At 40.7% G+C, this 17036-nt stretch overlaps 1 protein-coding gene across 5 annotated transcripts in view; it reads left to right on the forward strand.

Moving 5' to 3' along the window:
• DOCK9 (dedicator of cytokinesis 9) overlaps positions 1 to 8862 on the forward strand; it is a 189806-nt gene extending 180944 nt beyond the window's left edge. For 4 of the 5 annotated variants that reach the window (XM_025208610.1, XM_025208614.1, XM_025208611.1 and 1 more), the window contains 4 exons: positions 588 to 778; positions 4256 to 4356; positions 4545 to 4683; positions 7101 to 8862. In XM_025208610.1, the coding sequence (XP_025064395.1) occupies positions 588 to 778; positions 4256 to 4356; positions 4545 to 4683; positions 7101 to 7223 (554 nt within the window). In that variant the 3' untranslated portion in view covers positions 7224 to 8862. The remainder of the gene's footprint in view (positions 1 to 587; positions 779 to 4255; positions 4357 to 4544; positions 4684 to 7100) is intronic. The other variant, XM_014521686.2, reaches the window with a different exon arrangement.
• Positions 8863 to 17036: the final 8174 nt, after the last annotated feature.

Genomic DNA, 17036 nt, shown 5'->3' on the forward strand with positions numbered 1-17036 from the left:
AATACTGGGCATTATCCACTTTTACATGTACCCGCAGACATCCTCTCCTGCTTCTTTTCCTCTTCAAGCCTTTGGAATCTCCAAAAAAGTATCAAATTTTCTATTGAAGAAAGTGTTTTTGGCTATATCTGTGCCAGACAGCACCCATCTGGCAGGGTGGAGGAAAGTGGCTTACTCACACCCATTGTGACATCCCATTCTTGCCATGCTTTTGGCAACTGCCTTTTAAAAAGCATAAATATAGTCATAATTCAGAATATCCCCACTTTTATTAATAAATTATATTTTAGTTAATAATTTTTAATTCCAGTTTTTAAAAAAGCACTTCTATTTGTTCATTTTTCATACTGTTTACAGCCAGAAATGAAAGCTGTTTTAAGCCAAAGGTATTGGGGACTGTTTGCCAGTTTGTTTTTTGTAGTTGATCAGTTGTAGTTTTGTATTAACTAGACAAGGCTGTTCGCTGTATGAATGAGAAAAAGAAAAGTAGACTGATTTTAAAGAATATTGTAAAATTTCACCTATACATTGTTTCTAATGACATTGACAGAAATGTGTTATTTAAACTATGTATTGTCTTGTCCTAGCAATACACTGTTTTCCCTACGTGAAAAAGCGCATTCCTGTAATGTATCAGCACCATAGTGATCTAAACCCCATTGAAGTTGCCATTGATGCAATGAGCAAAAAGGTTGCGGAACTCAGGCAGCTTTGTTCTTCAGCTGAAGTAGATATGATCAAACTACAACTAAAGCTACAGGGAAGCGTCAGCGTTCAGGTAAGATCATGCAGCTGGCTGTGCAGAAAAACATGGCTATTCCTTTTCATAATAAAATATAGAATGACAAATACTGAAAAGTTTAAGCTCTTTTTCATCTGCACAGTTTCTATTTTTGTGTGCTTTATGAGCCCAAGGCTAAATATCTCGTGTGTGTGTGTGTGTGTGTGTGTGTGTGTGCGTGTATGTGTGTGTGTGTGTGTGTGTGTGTATATGTGTGTGTATATATGTGTGTGTGTGTGTGTGTGTATATGTGTGTGTATATATGTGTGTGTGTGTGTGTGTGTATATGTGTGTGTATATATGTGTGTGTGTGTGTGTGTGTATATGTGTGTGTATATATGTGTGTGTGTGTGTGTGTGTATATGTGTGTGTATATATGTGTGTGTGTGTGTGTGTGTATATGTGTGTGTATATATGTGTGTGTGTGTGTGTGTGTATATGTGTGTGTATATATGTGTGTGTGTGTGTGTGTGTATATGTGTGTGTATATATGTGTGTGTGTGTGTGTGTGTATATGTGTGTGTATATATGTGTGTGTGTGTGTGTGTGTATATGTGTGTGTATATATGTGTGTGTGTGTGTGTGTGTATATGTGTGTGTATATGTGTGTGTGTGTGTGTGTGTATGTATATAAAAAAAAAAAAAAGCTTAGCTCGTTTTGGTTTTGGAGTGAAAGGTTGAAAATAAAATAAAACTGTGGCTTCCCAAACAGAAAGGAATAATTCATTCATTTTGCCTAAGTTTTAAAGTTCACTTCAAATGTAATCATTTTGGGTTTGTATCATAGTCAGGGGCTTAGGAAGAAAAAGTGAAGCCAAAAGCACAGCAGAAGAGATGGACAGAATGTGAAAAGAATAGTGAAACTGAGGAAAAGATGCACTTGTAATAGATCATGTGAAGGAGTGTGCGTGTACATACATATTATAGGGAAATCTTGTTAAGTAATTTAAGCATAGACTTCCTTTTCTTTTCAGATGTACTCTTCCTTGCCTAGTTTGGATATAATGGATTTTCTGTGATCAGGTCACAAAATCATTGGACGCAGTCTTTCTGGACTTCAGGAAGGCCTTTGACACAGTCTCCCACCCCATTCTCATTAAAAAGCTAGGCGACTGTGGGACTGATGCCTACACAGTCAGATGGGTTGCAAATTGGCTGAGGGGCCACACCCAGAGAGTGGCAGCGGACGGGTCATATTTGACCTGGAGGGATGTGGGCAGTGGAGTCCCCTAGGACTCGGTCCTTGGGCCCACACTGTTCAATCTCTTTAGTGACTTGGATGAGGGAGTGAAAAGCACCCTGTTCAAATTTGCTGACAACACCAAGATTTGGGGTGAGGTGGGCATGCTAGAAGGGAGGGACAAGATACAGCTGGACCTGGACAGGTTACAGGGGTGGGCAAATGAGAATAGGATGGGATTCAATACTGACAAGTGTAGGGTGCTGCACTTGTGCAGTAAGAACCAGCAGCATAGCTATAGGCTGGGGAACTCCCTTCTTGAAAGCACAGTGGCAGAAAGAGATCTTGGAGTCATTATCGATTCCAAAATGTGAACATAGGCCGCCAATGAGAGGACGCGGTCAGTAAGGCTAACCGGACCTTGTCATGCATCCACAGATGCACCACAAGCAGGGCCAAGGAGGTGATCCTCCCCCTCTATGCAACACTGCTCAGGCCACAGTTGGAGTACTGTGTCCAGTTCTGGGCACCGCACTTTAGGAGAGACGTGGCCAGCATCGAGAGGGTCCAGAAGAGGACCTCTCGCATGATCCAGGGATAGCAGGGCAGACCCTGGGAGGAGGGGCTACGAGACCTGAACCTGTTCAGCCTCCACAAGAGAAGGCTGAGAGGGGATCTGGTGGCCGCCTATAAACTGGCCAAGGGGTACCAGCGGGGAATGGGAGAGACCCTGTTCCCCCAAGCACCACGCGGAATAACATCCATAAGTTGTTTGAGAGTAGGTTCAGGCTGGACATTAGAAGGCACTACTTCACAGTCAAGGCTGCTAGGATGTGGAACTAACTTCCAAGGGAAGTGGTGCTGGCTCCTACCTTGGGGGTCTTTAAGAGGAGGCTTGACAGTTATCTAGCTGGGGTCATATGAACCCAGTATTCTTTCCTGCCCAGGGCAGGGGTTCGGACTTGAAGATCTGCTTAGGTCCCTTCCGACCTTACATCTATGAATCTATGAAAAAAGGGGCAGAATTAAGATTCTCCACATAACCATAATTCTGGAATGTTTTAACTTTTCAGTGTTTGACTTCGCAACATTAATTATGTCCTTTTAAACATAGATTGGATCTGTATTTTTAACATGCACATGTGTAACTACACAACTATAGAGTGTTTGGGTGTAATTGGCCATCTAATAAAGGTATTTTTAGCTAGAAAATTTTACCTCCATTTTCCTTATAATTATGTAAGAATTTCAAAATCTGTAACTGTTTTACAAACAAACCTACATTTAAAAAGATCAGTTCAGTCACTGCATTTTAAGATTTGCATACACAGCAGATATAGCAAGCAGCCTTGTTCCTAGAGGCAAACTTAATTGACAGTAGTCTATCTGCTGTTGGCCATCTCTTTACTGTCGGTGCTGAGATTGGGGACTCTATATTTGATAGGTGGGTAGGGAAGGAACCAAGGGGCAGATTACCCACAGGGCTCAAAATTAATTTAATTGTAAAATTCTTTAAAAAAAGACTATTTATTTATTCCCTATGATCTATCACTTATTTCAAAATAGTGAGCTGTGTTGGTTTTGCACCTATCAAATACAAATATATTAGGAAAAGATATTTCTGTCACATTTTAGAAATATCTAATAGTCACGAAAGATGACTCCAGTAACACTTATGGGAGCCCTTCAAAATGATTTGTATGTACAGTGCATTTTATGATGGACTTGGCATGCTGTAAAAACACAAATTGGTATGTGAACAGAATGAGCAACTAAAGAAGTTTGAATTATTTGAAATGTTCAATATGAAGCAATACTGTAATCAAAGCTATCATCTAACAGTTCTGAATTGTGAAATAAATTGTTCACGCAACCGGAACTAGAGTATACCTTGTAGTCTGTCAAGTGTGCACCCAGCAGTTTGTTGTTGATTAACAGATACTTCCTTGTCAGGGGTTGTGTCAGTTAGTAAATGAGCTGCTTCTCAAGGATTTTCCCATTGCCACGCCAGACTATAGATTAGTGCCCAAATAGAGATCCTGATACTTAGATAGGACACAAGCACTGTCTTGGGTGTGGGAGAGGGAAGAAAGTTTGACTTTTGTCAAAAATGACAAAAGTTTTGACAAAAACTTTTGTCAGTTTTTGGAAGTCCATTACTTCCAAAAAGCAGTAAGCTCACTTAAGCAAAACAAGCTAATCTAACTTCTTTAAACAACTGAGTGCTTTAGTTGGGATAGTATGGGAAAGTAGCAAATTAGCTTTATTTTAAATTATTGTTGTTCTTGTTTTAGGTTAATGCTGGTCCATTAGCATATGCAAGAGCTTTCTTAGATGCTACAAACACCAAAAGATATCCAGACAATAAAGTGAAGTTACTGAAGGAAGTTTTCAGGTATACTGTCTGAAAATACACTGACTTGTTTTTTTTTCAAGACTGAAATTTTCTTTTTACTCATGAATTAACTGCATTAGCAATGTCTCAGTTGCATTGAGAGTACAAAATTACTAAGTAACATTAGATATAATTATTGTGGATGTTCTCTTCGTCTCACTTTGTTTTCTGTTTTTATACAATTTCAGACAGTTTGTTGAGGCTTGTGGTCATGCCCTGGGGGTAAATGAACGACTTATAAAGGAAGATCAGTTAGAGTATCAGGAAGAAATGAAGGCAAACTACAGAGAAATGGCAAAAGAGCTTTCCGAAATAATGCATGAACAAGTATGTACTGAGTTTATTTAAATGTAACACTATTCAGGATGAAGTTTCTTGTGCTGTAATCTGAACCTGTTGGGGAAAACAAATGGTTACAGATTTAGGGCAATAAGGGCAAGACTACACCTACTCATTTAAAACAAATAAGTATAGTCCACTCTTCCATCAGATGTTCTTGTGTTGAAGTCTGAACACAACATGGCTGTCCCAAATTTTGTCCATTTAAAAAAAAAAAATCAATCTAAGTGAATACTAGGGTTTTTTACAGTATTTTGTAAAATACTTTTTATAGTATTGTGGTATTGCAAATACTTCCATAGTCTCTTGAACTAAATCCCTTTCACCAAGGAAATAAATCCAGTTAGCACCAATCTGGCCCTGGCTTGTCAATGTGGAGTGGGGAAGAGTATAAAAGGGTATGTATATGATGGACAGCCTTTCTTGCCCTGTGTTCCGCAACAACCTATATAAGAAGCACAAACTTCCAGTATCTCTCTATCCTTTCCAATGAGATCAGGCAAACCTCCTTCAGTGAAGTGAAGCTTTTTCAAGACTTGGCCATATGGCAGAGAAACTGGATATTGACTTGGAAAGTAGAATTTTTTCAGGCAACAACCATGGCAATATACAGAGAAGCAATGACCTGGGGGGGAATGACCAAGTGAACTAGGAAAAATTGATCCAGACATCAACCTTCTGCATGAAATTCATTGGTGTTCTGTACATTACCAGTGTGGTGTTATACAGGTGTGCTGTGTTAGTAAATCTGCTAATTTAATTGGACAGGTTGCATGTAAGTATTGATCCAAATTTTTCTTTTAAGTTGTAACTTAAATTTCAAGACCTGAAAGTTTCTTTTAGGGAATGAAATTACAGTGAAATAATTGAGATAAAATTGTAATCCATTTAGTCTGAAATTCATTGTTCTGATTGTTATAAAAATGCTATGGTTAATTACCTGACTTGGCTCTGCAATTGGAAATATACTGAACGTTTTCAGTAATGTTTTGTTGGTTGTGTAAGCACTGAAACATCAAATTTAACAAATTAGAACAGCTAATATTATAAAATGTTTAAACAGCTGATTGCAGGAAACGTCATGATGCATTAAATGAAATAGCAAGGGGCTTTGTAGAAATAAAAATTAACCATTTTCTTTCTCTCTCTCCCATACTACTTTCGCAAACATGATCAGATGGGATGGTAATTTTTTTTGTACTTTTGTTTTTTAGCCCCTCTGCCTAGCTTTCTATCATTCCTTTTTACTGTAGTTATACAGGAGGAAAATTAATTTCTGTGGTGCTAAATTCTGCAATATGTTATAGAGCAGGGATGTCAAACATGCAGCCCAGCCTGCAGAGCTGCTGTATCCTGCATGCCAGTCTACCAGCATGCCTCCAGAAGTTGAGGAGAGTGGTTGGGGGGAGCAGCCTGCTGCAGAATCCAGAGCCCTTGGGCCTCAGTGGACATGGCAGTCAGCAGCAATAGGACAAGCAAGATCTGATACAGCCCTGGTCACCCTCCAGCCACTTCTGTTGCCACCAGAGTGACACCGGCTCCAGCTCCTCAGCCCCATGCTGGACCCATAGCTGGAGGTGCTGCCCCAGCACAAAACACATGTCTGGGGCTGGATCCTAGCCCAGGGCAAGTGGTAAATTTGACACCCCTGCTATACAATATGGTCAGAGTAGCAGTTGTTTACTGTAAGATCCTTTGACTAGGCTGTCTCGCACTCCTATGTGGCAGTAAAACTTGCACAGTCTTTTAGGAAGAAGGGAATCTAATTTCAGAGGGAAAATGATAGTAGAGTAGTCAGTGTCAAAGTACAGCAAAGGATTTGAGTGATTAACATAATTATTACATTTATCATCTTGTCCGTAACACTTTCTGGGACAGCTGAGGCTAAAACTTTTGCTGCTTTAACGAGAAGTGAACAATCTGTAAACTGAGTTTATGCAAGTCTGCTTTGAACTTTTCCTTACTCTCTGGGACTTTAGGGTTATTCCTGCTTTCTAATGATGTTTGGTCCCTTAAGTTCTAAAAGGAAAAAGAAGCTATTCAAGTCTCAGCCAATGAGAAATGTGTAAAGTTTGAATTGGGAGGATTTATCTAATGTTGAAAAAATATTTATTATCCATTGTTGTGGTGCTAAACTCAGCAATATGCTGTAGAGCAGGGATGTCAAACATGCAGCCTAAAAATTTAGAGTAGGATTTCTGGTAGTGGTGTTAATAAACCCTTAAAAATTGTGTAGCTGATGGTAATATATAAAAAAAAAAAAAAAAAAAAAAAAAAAAAAGAGTAGATAAAGAGCACATTATAAAAATTGACCAGTATTTTATTGTTTTTTATATATCATTTTTGTAATTGATTGTATATGCATGTAATCAAGTTATGGTAAAGATATCTATTTTTCATTTAAGATTACTCCTGTTGAAGAAAAGACCAGTGTTATATCTAATTCGCTACACATTTTCAACGCCATAAGTGGAACTCCAACAAGCACAACAGTTCATGGGATGCCCACATCATCTTCAGTTGCATGATTGTTACGTAAAGGAAAGTAAATTTTTCTTAAAGTGTGCGTGGATATGTTGTAACACTTCCAAACTCAGGATGATTTCAGAGCTAAATATTAGGCACATACAAGCCATGTAAATTAATACTAAAGACTGAGCACACTTAAATATTGGGGGAGGCGCAAGACTAGATAAATAGTGGTTATAGTTCTGTAGAAAAACAAAAGGGTGCACATATATTTTTGAATTTTGCTGGCAATGTTAAAAATGTTCACAATGTCTTTACAGAGGTGTGTGTTGGAAACTTTATCATGGAAGTTAATTTCTCTTATTCCTTTGAAAGTATTTTTCAAATTAATGGCACATTACAGAAAAAGTGTTTGTGGAATGTAAGTTTGCATATATATAATGTTCAGGTGTTCTTTTTATGTATGGCACATACTGATTGATTCCAAATACAAGAACTATTTTGGGACTAGATAGAGACACTAGTTTTTTGGGTTTAATGGAACTGACAATAGTAGTTTTTGTACCATTGACAAATTGCTGTGCTCCATTTTATACCTTGTTGGCATTTTGAAAGTATGTGAGCTTAAAGCTGATTAAAATAATTAAGTACAACCAAAGGTCTGTATTAATGAACACCAACTTATACTTTAATATTATTAATAGTAAATTGATATGTACATATTGTTTGTTAATACAGTCCATGCATTCTGTACATAAATTAATTACATTTCTAAACATTTTTAATACTCATACCAGCTCTCAATCCTCTGCTTTAAGTTTGTGACAATTTTGTGCTCATTCTAGGTATATGCTATATATTTGATTTTACAATTGTTTATTCTTGTATATAAATAAGTGCAATACAAAGATGTATACAGTCTTTGCTATGTTAGGTTTATACATTGTTTAAAAAATCATCTTTTTGCCAAAGTGATGGAGTATGTAATTGGTGATCATAATTACTGTGGTAAATGGTGGTGTAATTTAAAGCTTTTACCATATTATTATTCTTTTAAGACATTTAATTTAGTAATTTTATATTTGGGGAAATAAAGGTTTTTAATTTTATTTAACTGGAAACACTGTCCTGCTGTACTACATTAAACATTCTGTACTACATCTGTATTAAAAAAAACAAACAAACCATGGCTAACTTCTCTGAAGTGTCTGTTGGTTCTTGTTGTTTTGGCCTTATCCATAAAGGGGCAAAAAAAAGATGATTTATTTTTTTTAAAAATCAGTTTGCAACACACAAGCTTTAACCCATTTTGCACTTTGGAATATTTAAGGACTTCCACACTGCATGTATAACACAATATGGAAGTTCTTTTGAATAAATTCTCTGTCATAAAGCTGTTACATCTGATTTACTCCTACCCTTTCATTGTTGTTAACTAAAACCTTCATAAAAATTCTGCCCACTGTAATGCTGCTATCATGAATTTACCAAAGAATGTCTGATGATAAAGTGTAGCTCTCCCCCTCCCCTTCAAGAAAAGAAAAGCATTAAAAAATTCTCTCACCCTTGCTCCATGTGATATGCTACCATTTTCATTGCTGGAGAAGTGAACTTCTGTGTTGCCCTTGTATAATAATGATACTTTGAGAGAGCTCAGTGTTGTTTTATACATAAGCTTTGTGAGAATAAAAATTCTTAGGTGAAAAATCCAACTCTCCAACTTCTCCCGAGTAGCCTTCTGCAGGCATGCTACTATATGCATGTACTTATTTAGGCGGGGGAAAAATGGAAAAGTTGCTTGTAGCCAGTGATTGCAAGGCTGGGATAAGAGTCATAAAATCATAGAAAAGTAGGGCTGGAAGGGAACTCCATAGGTCATCTAGTCCAAACCCCTGCCTGAGGCAGGATGATCCCATACAAACCATAATCTAAATTCTGTACAAATCTACTGTAATCCCTGACACAACACAGACCTAATACCCTAACCTGCCTCAGCTAAGGCAGGGGAACCATAGCAGCCGATGTCCTGCTTCTATAAAATGCTGTCAGTATATGCTGTAGAGATCCTTGGTTCAGGGTCCCCTGCTACAGAGGAAGGCAAAAACCCCCACAGTCCACACCAATCTGACCATGGGGTAAAATTCCTTCCTGAACCCAAATATGGTGTTCAGTCTGACACTGAGCAAGGGGCAAAACACTCTACCTGGGATCCTCCAGCTTTGGTCCCAGCAGTAGCGTTGGCTCTGCTGGGACCAAAATCCCCTGCCTTGGCTGTAGCCAGTGCCTCTGAGGGAGGCTTAAAAACACTGTGACACACCGTAGAAAAGGGAGGGCAGGGGCAACTAGCAAAGTCCAGAAGCATGGGAAATACTCATAATTGAACATAGGCATAGAGGCTGGCCAACCTCTTCTTGAGCACCTCCAGTGATAGAAAGTACACAGATTCCTGAGGCTTTACTATTCTAACAATTAAGAAGTTTTTCAAATATCCGATCTAAACTTACTTTGCTACAAATTCAAGCCATTGGTCTGTGTTCTCCACTCTGTGGCAACAGAGAAGGTTTTATCCCACTTCTTTCTGGCAGCCCATCAAGAGATAGTATCCACCTGATGAAGAAAGGAAAGAGCATCTATGCAGACAGGCTTGCTAACCTGGTGAAAAGGGCTTTAGGTTCACCAGGGGATGGAAACCAAAGCCCTGAGATAAATGGGGAAGCAGGTGAGCTGGAGGAAGCACAAGCAGGAGGGGCCAACAGGGGAAGCCGCCTCATTCTTCCTGAGTAAGTAGGGCAGTCAGCTAGCCACCTCAGATGTCTATACACAACTGCACAGAGCCTGGAAACAAGCAGGAAGAATTGGAAGTTCTCACACAGTCAGAACTATTATGTGATTGAAATAACAGAGACTTCAGAGAGTTTGCACAACTGCAGCATGGTCATGGATAGGTTTAAACTGTTCAGGAAGGACAGGTAGGGGAAAAAGAGGAGGAGTTGTGCCTTATGTAAAAGCTATATGATTGCTCAGAGCTCCAGTATGAAACTGGAGACAGGCCTGTTGAGTCTCTGGGTTAGGGTCATAGGGAAGAACAAGGATAATATCATGGTGGATGTCTGCTATCGACCCCCAGGCCAGGTGGATGAGGCTTTCATCAAACAGCTAGAAGTTTCTTGGTTCTCATGCGGGACTTAAATCACTCTGAAATCTGTTGGAAGGGCAATACAGCAGTGCACAGGCAATCCAGGAAGTTTTTGGAAAGCGCAGAGGACAACTTCCTGATACAAGTGCTGGAACAGCCAACTAGCAGTTGTGCCCTTAATTGACTGCTCAGTAGCAGAAAAGAATTGGTGGGGAATGTAGAAATGGATGGAAACGGGCAGTAGTGGCCACAAGATGATTGCTTTTAGGATCCAGAGGAAAGGAAGGAAGGAGAGCAGCGGAGTAAGGACTGTGGACTACAGAAAAGCAAACTTCGACTCACTCAGGGAACTGATAGGGAAGGGAGTCCAGGAGAGCTGTTTGTACTTAAAAAAAAAAAAACAAAAAAAAAAACAAAAAAAAACACCTTACTGAGGGTACATGAACAAACCTTCCCAATGTGCAGGAAGGCTAGCAAGTATGGCAAAAGACCAGCTTAGCTTATCAGGGAACACATGAAAAGGAAGCTTACAAGTGGAACCTTGGACAAACAACTAGAGAGGACTATAAGAGTATTATTCAGGCATGCAGGGATTAAATCAGGAAGGCCAAAGTGCAACTGGAGTTGCAGCTAGCAAGGGATGCGAAGGGTAACAAGAAGGGTTTCTACAAGTATGTTAGCAACAAGAGGAAGATCAGGGATTGTGGGTCCCTTACTGAATGAGGGAGGCAATGTACTGACAGATGATGCAGAAGAGGCTGACGTACTCAATGCCTTTTTTACTTCAGTCTTCACAGGCAAGGTCAGTTCCCAGACTACTGCACTGGGCAACACAGTATGGGGAAGAGCTGAGCAGCTGACAGTGGAGAAAGCAGGTTAGGGACTACTTAGAAAAGCTGGATGTGTACAAGTCCTTGGGGCTGGACAGGATGCAGCTGAGGGAGTTGGCTGATGGATTTCAGCACTGCTGGCCATTATCTTTGAAAACTTGTGGTGATTGGGGAGATCCTGGACAATTGGAAAAGGGCAACTATAGTCCTCATCATTAAGAAAGGGAAGAAGGAGGATCCAGGGAATTGCAGGCCAGTCAACCTCACCTCAGTCCCTGGAAAAATCATGGAGCACAGGTCGTCAAGGAAAGGAAGCCACCGCTAAGTACTTGGAGGGGATGATGATTTAGAATGGTCACCATGGATTCACCAAGGGCAAGTTGTGTCTGACCAACCTGATTGCTTTCTATGATGAGATGACTGCCTCAGTAGATGCAGGGAGGACAGTGGACGTGATATACCTTGATTTTAGCAAGGCTTTTGATATGGTCTCCCACAACGTTCTCACAGGCAAGCTGAGGGAAGTATAGGTTTGATGAATAGACTGTAAGGTAGACAGAAAACTGTCTGGAGGGTTGGGCTCAGAGGGTAGTAATCAATGGCTCAATGTCTAATTGGCAGCCAGTATCAAGTAGAGTGCCCAGGGGATCAGTTCTGAGGCCAGTTTCGTTCAATATCTTCATAGATGACCTGGGAGATGGGATGGAGTGTACCGTAAGTAAGTTTGCAGATGACACCAAGCTGGGGGGAGTAGTAGGTATACTGGTGAGTAGGACTAGGATTTGGAGAGACATCAACAAATTGGGTAATTGGAACAAAATAAATCTAATGAGGTTCAATAATCACAAGAACAAACTCCTGCACTTAGGGCAGAACAAATCCCGTGCACCAGTACAGGCTGGGGACTGATTGGCTAAGCAGCATCTCCACAGAAAAGGACCTGGGGGTTACAGTGAATAAGAAGCTGAATATGAACCAACAATGTGACCTTGTTGTCAAGAAGGCTAACAGCTTACTGGGCTGCAGTAGTAGGAGTGTTGCCAGCAAACTGAGGGAAGTGATTATTCCCCTCTGTTTAGCACTGGTGAGGCCACATCTAGAGTACTGTGTTCAGTTTTGGGCCCTCCACTATAGAAAAGATGTGGAAAAGTTGGAAAGAGTCCAGCAGACAGCAAAAAAAATGGTTAGTGAGCTGGAGCACATGACTTGTGAGGAGAGACTGAGGGAACTGGGCTTATTTAGTCTGGAGAAACAAAGACTGAGAGGGGATTTAATAGCAGCCTTCAAGTCCCTGAATGGTGGTTACAAAAAGGATGGAGCTAGACCAGGAGTGGGCAAAATACAGCCTGGCAGCCATATTCAGCCTACCAATTAATTCTGTCCCTTCCACAGTGGCAGCAAGGGCTGGATTTGGAGCCACTGCCACCACCCACCTGTGGGCCTCTGGTAGCATAGCAGGGGATGCTGAGTGGAAACAGCCCTGGTGCCCACCCTGCAGCAGCCTGTGAAATGGAGTCTGACCCTACAGTGCCAGGCAGGCAGGGCTGCTTCCACGCAGCATTTCCTGCTGTGCCAGCAGAGGCCAGAGCCCTGCCTTTCTGCCTGGCACTACACAGCAAGGCGGGCAAGCAAAGCGAAGAACTGAGCCCCCTCTGCCCTAGCTCTGTCCAGCTGGGGTCTGCACAGCAGGTGGGGTCAGGGGGAGGAGGTCAAGAGAGAGGGGCATACTCCCCTCCCCCTGCAGCCCAGCTCTGTGGAGCTGCAAGTGCCAAAGCTGCACCCCCAACATATGTCTGTCTGCTGGTGTCAGCCAAGCTGGGCAGGTAGGAGTGGAAATACAGCCCCAGGCAGACTCATGCTCCCACTTCTGCTCTGGCATCAGCCTCAGCCCGGCCGCGTGGAGCTTGTGTGTGCACGCACACGTACTGCCCTCAACAGGTCACCAAAACTTGTTAAGTGGCCCTTCAGCCCAAATACTCGTGCACCCTGAGCTAGACTGTTTTCAATGGTGGCAGATAACAGAACGAAGAGCAATGGCTGTCAAGAGAAATTTAGACTAAGTATCAGGTAAAACTCTCTCACCAGGAGGGCAGTAAAGCACTGGAACAGGTTACCCAGAGTGGTTGTGGAATCTCCATCCTTGGAAGCTTCTACGACCCAGCTAGACAAAGCTTTGGCTGGGATGATAAAGTTGGGGATGGTCCTGATTTGAGCAGGGGGTTGGATGAGATGACCTCCTGAGGCTCTCTTCCAACCCTAATTTTCTGTGATTCTGTATATATACGGTAATGTAAATGGTGAAAAGTAAATCAGATGGTGAAAACAAAAGCCAGTCACTCATAAGAACACTTCTGCCTTATTTGTAATTATATGAGTTGTAACTTTCAGTTAAAGTAAAGGAGACTGAGTACTGAAAAACAGAGCAAAGGTTTTTTTTCAAACATCACAATTTGAATTCACTAGTTGTGCTTTTAATTTAGATGATCTTTATGTAGATAATTTAAAACTCAGTTCTTATTCTTACTTTTATTTTCTCAGTGAAGACACATTCGAGAAATTATAATCTCTGCATGTTATTAAAAAATTATAAAGCAAGAAACCAAACAAGCAACTATTTAAGATTCTTAAGGGCCAAGCAAGAATAGTTTAGAGTACTCTAAATTGAGAAAGGAAAGCAAAAGATAAGCTTTCTGTTAGCCCTCTAAAAACCTGAACGGGGGAGAGATTCCTGTTGTATAGAAATATTTCCTGCTGTTGCTAGAATTGGTTTTTTTTATTTTTGATCAAAAAACTCTGCTAGATAAAGGGAGGGGGAATAAAACCTCTCTTAGAATCCACAGTCTACCAAAGTGATTTAGCCTTGTCATGTGGCAGGTGAGCTGTAGCTTTAGTGTCAGTATAACTACATGAGATTTTGAGCAAGTGGTATTTTCTCTGGTAGTAGAAGAGAGATCTAAATTTCTTACCTGTCTTTTTTTAAGAAGACCATTTTATTTCTTTTCCCCCTGCAAATATGTTCTGAAAACTAACTGTTGCCATGTACCTCTTGAAATTCTCTTGTCACAACAGAACTCATTTGGTTAAAGATAAATGTTTAGGAATCATCCCTTGACATGCAGTTCCAAAATAAATACAGCTTTTTCAATGTGCTTTCCTAGGTGGGGAAGGATGTCCCTTTGTATAATAATCAAACTAATACATTACTTTTGCATGGTGTCTGTTCAAAGGCAACTCAAAAATACAATTAGACAGTCAAATGTTGTATTAGTAAGTTATGGAGCAGTCTTCTCTTCAAGTGGAAAGCTCTTGAACATCCATAAGCTTCAGAAGCAAGATACTGTGTAGTAGCTCCTACATCTGCACATCCTTCAGGGTCGGTGTCCCAGTCATGCTCCCTGCCCCCTCCCCCCCTTCGTTATGCTACTCCTATGACCGAATTGTAGTATTTTAAGGCCTGTCTTCATGTTTCTAGCTATTGAAGGGAATCAAAGGCATGAAAGCCTTATAGTTCATGTTTGCCTCTCAAAAATGCTAAGTGTAAGGACTCTATGCTATTGCTGCCCTTATCAGCACAGGCCTTATTCCAGCCAAACCCCATGTGCCTTAACCAACAAAGTAAGGTTGAGCTTTGCGGTATGTTGGCTCCTTGTGCAGTTGCGATCTCAGCATTTGAGATGGTTCTGAGGCAGAATTCTCATGCCACTGCATGAGGCAACAAGTACAACAGGGTGCTATCTTCTCAGTGATATGTTTCTGAGATATTTGACTCCAGGAAAGCCTCAAGGTCTTTAAATTTTTTCTCACTGCATTCATATGCTTGAAGCAAAGGATGAGAATAGGGATTCTGATTCTTCATATGCTTTCTGCAAGAATGTCACAAGGCTCACTGTTCCAGCTATAAAAATACTTCTTTGAAGACCAGCAGGAAAAAGATGTTTTAAAATCTGAGTGGTTTTATTGCCGTGAATATTGGTAATTCTTGTTCAGGAAGAATCAAGCGTCAAGTCCTGGCTATTGAAAACCGATGAGGCTCTGAAATGTCTTGCCCTCTCTTAAGCTATCTTGCCCTTTAGCCTTTATTTGCCAGATTGGTGAGTTTTCTTGATGGGGAGAAAAATCACAGTTGCTCTTAGATCTGCCACTTGTTTCTTGGTATATGAAGCAGGGTTTCAACCTGTATGTCATCACTGTCTAGCCTGTAACTGAAAAGAAAATACAGAACAGTCCTGAGGGAGCCAAGGCACCTCTAGACAGAGGAAGTTTGGCACTAGGCTCTCTTGCTCACAGGAGGTACCTGGAAAGAAACAGGTGCTTTTCCCCTGTAGCAAAATGAGGGTTAATGGAATCTGGGGAAATAATTGCACTTTACCCTACTGCAGTTTTGAATGGAAAGAATGCCCCATCTTGCTGTGTTTCAGGCATGGAGGAAGATTGATCTGCTCTTTGGGAGGGCTCCCCTGGGCTGGCAGAGGTCCCTGGGCAGAGGGTGGCTGTGGAATGGAAGCAATGCTAACTGTGTTATACAGCTCTTGAAAAAAAGTGTCTTCACAGAAGGAGCACTTTTCATTTTGTTGCTTCCTTTGTTCTACTGGACTTACCAGGCTGAGAGATGAAGGAACAAAGTAGCTTGTGTGCAACTACACAAGACGCTAAAGGTGCAGTAGACTCATTCTACTGCATATTAGCAGAGCTGGCAAAACCCATGCTAGTGCGCAGTAGAATTAATATACTGTGCGTTACCGTCATAAAAAAGTATGCACTGGTGCTACTGCGCGTTAGCACCAATTATGGCACAATTATTTAGTACCTATAATTACAGTGTATGAATGGACATGTAGACACACTCACTCACTGTCTTTTATATTTGTTTTTAATTCTTTTTTTCCTGTGGAGAAGAAGAAGGGTGGCAAAAGGATTTGCTACTGCCATGATATGATGTTAGAAACCTTGAAATTGAAAGGAAGGGAGAGTCTAACACATCACTATTCATCTGGCCTTTTGGGTAGAGACTAGTTGGTGCATGGCTTAGTTCTGCTACCCACATGAAGATGAAGAAGAGATGCAAATTAAGCCTGTTGGATTGAGGGAGAAATTAGGAACAAGAAAGTGCTATGCTGGAATCCCTGGTATGAAAAGTGATCCTAGCCCTTATATCTAAGACATGAGAATGACAAATCTGAAAGAGGAAACTGATGACAAAGCTGTAGAAAAATCTGATTGGAGTTCTTCAAACTACCAGATTGCAGTCTCTGAGTTTACCAAATGTTATAACCTTACTCTGTCAAGCTCAATAAAAGTTGTGCTACTACCAGAGTCAGTTTGTGATAAATTTAAAGCAAAAAGCAAACAAGGCCCAAAGAGAAAGAAGAAAAGCAGGTATCTCTATTCACTGAAAAGGAGGGCTGATCACTTCATTCTTGTACTTTGGGGCAGACATAAGCCTCTAGGACTGCTTATAGACATGAAAAAAACCCCAAAAACTCTTTACTTCCAGCTCAGTGTGCCCCTGCACCAAGCACAGCACATGCCCAAAAGAGTCATTGAATCACTTTGACCTGGCTCACATCAGCTATTAAATAAAAGCACCAAAAAGCCCCAGTGAAGAGCGCAATCTATACAGTTGTTGGGCAACCTGTTTCAAACTGATGCATTTCTTCTTCTGGTAAAGCATCATTTGTTTGTTTTTTTCACATCTGTCAATGGCATTTGGTCATGCAGTGGTGGCTGGATAATAAATAAGCATTTTGGAAATACATGCAATCTAATTTGAAGGTTGAGGGGTTTTAATTCATTACCTATTCACTAACACTTACTTGCTGGCTAGTTATGTCCTTCTGTGCTTAGGATTGCCATATATTTCCTTATAAAAAGACAGACAGCACTTTTGTCTTTATACAGTCCTTTCT

This window comes from Alligator sinensis, unplaced genomic scaffold (genome assembly GCF_000455745.1).
Source record: "Alligator sinensis unplaced genomic scaffold, ASM45574v1 scaffold744_1, whole genome shotgun sequence".
NCBI classification, from domain to species: domain Eukaryota; kingdom Metazoa; phylum Chordata; order Crocodylia; family Alligatoridae; genus Alligator; species Alligator sinensis.